The sequence below is a fragment of the Etheostoma cragini genome, chromosome 9 (genome assembly GCF_013103735.1).
Source record: "Etheostoma cragini isolate CJK2018 chromosome 9, CSU_Ecrag_1.0, whole genome shotgun sequence".
NCBI classification, from domain to species: domain Eukaryota; kingdom Metazoa; phylum Chordata; class Actinopteri; order Perciformes; family Percidae; genus Etheostoma; species Etheostoma cragini.
In genome coordinates, this window is record NC_048415.1 from 647877 (window position 1) to 652418 (window position 4542).

Genomic DNA, 4542 nt, shown 5'->3' on the forward strand with positions numbered 1-4542 from the left:
ATATATATGTGTGTGTGTGTGTGTGTGTGTGTACATATATACTGTGTGTATACATATACTGTATGTATGTATGTACAGTATGTACTCTATATCTTACAATTACAGCAGAAAAGATTTTTAAAAAAGTTAAAAAAGAGGACTTGTTAGTACACTTTTAAGTACATTTTCTTGATAATACTTACAGACTTTTACTTTAGTAACATTTTCAGTGCAGGACTTTAACTCGTAACAGAGTATTTTTTGAGTGTGGTATTAGTACTTTTACTGAAGTAATCAGAATCCTTCTCGCCCCTGTAGTAGATAAAGATAGATATTTATTGATCCCAAAAAATGGGAAATTACGGTGTTACAGCAGCACAACGTACATTAAGCACAACACAGAATATAAATATAGATGAGATACTAGGAAAAAATATACATATATACAGTATAAATTAAATAATAATAATAGGAATAAAATATAATAATAAAATATAAGAACAATTATTTAAATATATACTATTATTGCTGTTGTCTGCAGGTCTGTAGTTACAGATGTTGTGTGTCTGTGTTGGTTGTTGTCTGCAGGTCTGTAGTTACAGATGTTGTGTGTCTGTGTTTGTTGTTGTCTGCAGGTCTGTAGTTACAGATGTTGTGTGTCTGTGTTGGTTGTTGTCTGCAGGTCTGTAGTTACAGATGTTGTGTGTCTGTGTTTGCTGTTGTCTGCAGGTCTGTAGTTACAGATGTTGTGCGTCTGTTTTTGTTGTCTGCAGGTCTGTAGTTACAGATGTTGTGCGTCTGTGTTTGTTGTTGTCTGCAGGTCTGTAGTTACAGATGTTGTGCGTCCGTGTTTGTTGTTGTCTGCAGGCGGAGGCGTTGGTCGTGGAGAAGCTGGCTCGCCTGGTCCCCTGTGAGCACCGGGACCTCCAGACCACCGCCCTGCGCCTCCTGCTCAACCTCTCCTTCGACACGACGCTGCGAGGCCACATGGTCCGGACGGGACTCCTCCCCAAAGTCTCCTCGCTGCTCGGTGAGCCGTCTGCTGTCTAACGAGTCTATTCTAACGAGTCTATTTTATCAAGTCTATTCTAACGAGTCTATTCTAACGAGTCTATTCTAACGAGTCTATTCTAACGAATCTATTCTATCAAGTCTATTCTAACGAGTCTATTCTAACGAGTCTATTCTATCAAGTCTATTCTAACGAGTCTATTCTAACGAGTCTATTCTAACGAGTCTATTCTATCGAGTCTATTCTAACGAGTCTATTCTAACGAGTCTATTCTAACGAGTCTATTCCAATGAGTCTATTCTATCGAGTCTATTCTAACGAGTCTATTCTAACGAGTCTATTCTAATGAGTCTATTCTATTCTAACGATTACTCGTTTTCAAATCGGGAATTGCGATTCTTTTCCAAGAATGTGACGAGCTAATCGGGAATATCGCGATTAATCAGATTAGATTAGATAATGTTTTTATTCGTCCCCCAGCGGGGAAATTCCTTTGTTACATCAGCTTTTTCTACAATAAAAGCAAAAAAAAAAAAAAACACAAGAAAAAACAGGGAAACCATAAACAATCAGCAGAAGGCAGAGTGAATGAAAAAGTGGCGTGAAAAATGTAAAATATGTAGTTGAATGTTTGTAGCATTCGGTTTAACCTTCATTAATGCAACCATGCTAAAGTTGAATAAAAAGAAGAATAAAAAAGAAATCTTTCGGGAACTTATCATAATCCCTTAATTAAAAAAATAATTAATTAAAATAGGAATACTCCAAGCTTTAACCCTCATGTTGTCCTCATGTTGTCTTCATGTTGTCCTCGTGTTGTCCCCATGTTGTCCTATATCAATGTTCTTTTTAATTCCCCAAAATAACATGATTGATTCCACCCAACGCTCTTTGCCAAGTACAAATCTCTACTTTCATTAATTTTGGGGTGTTTTATTCAATTTTATAGCTCTTGAAAACAAATGGAAGTGTTTTTGAAATAGTATTGAGTAAAAGTTGACATATTCCAGTCTGTGATTATTATCAACATCCATTCCTTTAATTTTAGTCTCAATAATTCCTAATTTCTGCTTTTCTAACTCAAACATTAGCTATAATTTTCCTATAAATGGGGTTTATTGACCATGAATTCCAAAAATAACTGTAAAACTAAAGTTAATAAGTTAATGTTACGTAATTTTGAAAACGTCAAAAAAAGTTCACAACATTCAAAAAAAAAAAACGTCAAAAGTGTTGAAAAAAGGGAGAAAAATGTCGACAAAAGTGTGATTTTCAATGTTGACAAGAAGACAACTCCAGGACTGGGACAAAGTATTATTTAAGTATATTTTACTAACGCCCCCTGTATTTTAAAGAAGGACATTTATTTATTCACGATACATTAAATATTCACAAAAGAAAACTGGCGTCCTTAGAGGTTGGATTTTTCCTCATTTTTCAATTAAGGCATTAAGATCAATTTCCTAAAGAGGATTTCTTTTATTCCTCTTTTTAGTCAACTTTAGCCTGGTTGTATTCACTTATTCTAAGCACCGAACAACTTTCTCATAAGATTAATCCTGGATTATTGATAGAGATAAGCTAAACTTGAAAAAAAAAAAATTAAAACATCGCAAATCAAATTGTAATCACCACATACGTCAGGAAAAAATTCAATTAGATCTATTCCCCCCATTGTTCAGCCCTAGATTCTAGTGTTCCTGACTGTTTGTTTACTTCCTGTGGATGTGTTTATTCTGGTCCATTGTGTGTGTGTATGGCTGTGGTTGTATTGTGTATATATATATGTGTATATGTGTGTATCAGGGGAAGCATGATTCCATGTTTTCTGACAGAAACACACACATAAGAAACATCTGTCCCGAGCCGACGGCGGAGCCTCTAATATGTTATTCCTGAGGCGGCGTGCTGCGTGCAGGTGCAGGTCTTCCACAGCACCCCGGCCCCGAGCCGCCTCCGAACACCGTTAACGCGGTGACCTCCTAAAAGCCGCGGAGCGTGCGACCGGTGCGTCGTCTAATCCGCGGGGGTCAGCGCGCGACGCTGTCGGAAGCATCTCCGACGGGGTCCTTTTGAAGCCTCTCCGGGGGCGGCTCGGGTAACGGCGCATAATTAATATAATGTATTTGTTAGAATAACATGCCAGAGCCTCTGCACTAATGTTGTTTTTGCAGGAGCCGGCCGGAGAGGTGGAGAGGTCTTTGGAGATTTAGCGAGGGCTGTATTTCTTTTTTTTTCTTTTGGCGGGTGCGGGTCGCTCATACAGGAAGCAAGGCGCGCACATAATATAACTTAACACTGAAATATCACGCCTGCTCACAGTTTTGACACGGCTGAGTTTGCCTGTGTTTGCCGACGTGTCGTTAATCACCGGCTTCCACCGCCGAGCGTCCTCTCTTCACCCGACACCCTGCGCACGAGGACTCGTCTTATCTCTGCAGAGAGAAGGCCGTGTCAGCCGCCGCTATCTCCACCCGGGGCCCGAGCCCGGGTCACGGCCCCCAGTGATAAGATGAAAGTGGCGAGAGAGCCTTCGCTTGTCATCACCTTCGATTCATCACTTCATCACCTAAACTCAACAGAAAGTACAACATTCCTCTTTGTCAGCTGCATCTTCCGCTTTTCATTTATGTTTTACAGCCAGATTAGTTGATCAATTTCAATTTAATTTAATTTATAGTATCAATTCATAACAAGACATATCTGGAGACCCTTTACAGATAGAGGAGGTCTAGACCACACTCCAGAACTTACAAGGACCCAACAGGTCTAGTAGTTTCCTCCAGAGCAAGCAACAGGGCCACAGTGGAGAGGAAAAACTCCTTTTAGGAAGAAACCTGGGACAGACCCAGACCTAGATCTAGACTCAGGCCCAGGCCCAGGCCCAGACCCAGACCCAGACCCAGACCCAGACCCAGACCCAGGCTCTTGGTAGGCGGTGTCTGACCGGTTGGGATAAGAATTAAACACAATTACCATTACACAGAACTTTGAAATGGTTCTTAATACCAGACTTGGTCTGCAACTAAGGATTATTTTCATTTTTTCTCCCTGTGATGCAGCATGTTGTCATAGTGTTGCAACAAAAACAAAAGAGCAGGCTTTAAGTGCGGGGTGGGGACCTCTTTATGTTGTGCGTGGTGTCTCCGAAGACCAAACCCAGCTTGCTTATTTGTCCATAAAATGCAGTAACAGCGAAGCGGCGCTGTCCGCGGAGCCAGCCCAGACGCCTCTAAATGTGTGCGGGTGTAATTTTACAAAGGTTAGGCGCTTTTAAATCGGGCTGGGGTGTAATTGGAGTTTAGCTCACCCAGTAACTGCCCCTGAACAGTCTTGTTAATTCTTAACAGCTCCCCCTCACCTTAGTTTTTTCTTTCTTTCTCTCTTCTGCCCCAACCCGACCACTGTTTTTGAACATTTAATGGCATCTCTCTGTTCACCCATAAAGGATCCTCCGTGTTCCTACCTGCAACTGTGTGCGTGTGTGTGTGTGTGTGTGTGTGTGTGTGTGTGTGCGTGTGTGTGTGTGTGTGTGTGTGTGTGTGTGTGTG

The 4542-nt window shown here is 40.9% G+C and overlaps 1 protein-coding gene across 1 annotated transcript in view; it reads left to right on the forward strand.

Moving 5' to 3' along the window:
- Positions 1-4542, forward strand: part of LOC117950792 (kinesin-associated protein 3-like) — a 19250-nt gene that overhangs the window by 2716 nt on the left and 11992 nt on the right. The window contains exon 2 of the mRNA XM_034882131.1: positions 847-1009. Coding sequence (XP_034738022.1) covers positions 847-1009 — 163 coding nt within the window. The remainder of the gene's footprint in view (positions 1-846; positions 1010-4542) is intronic.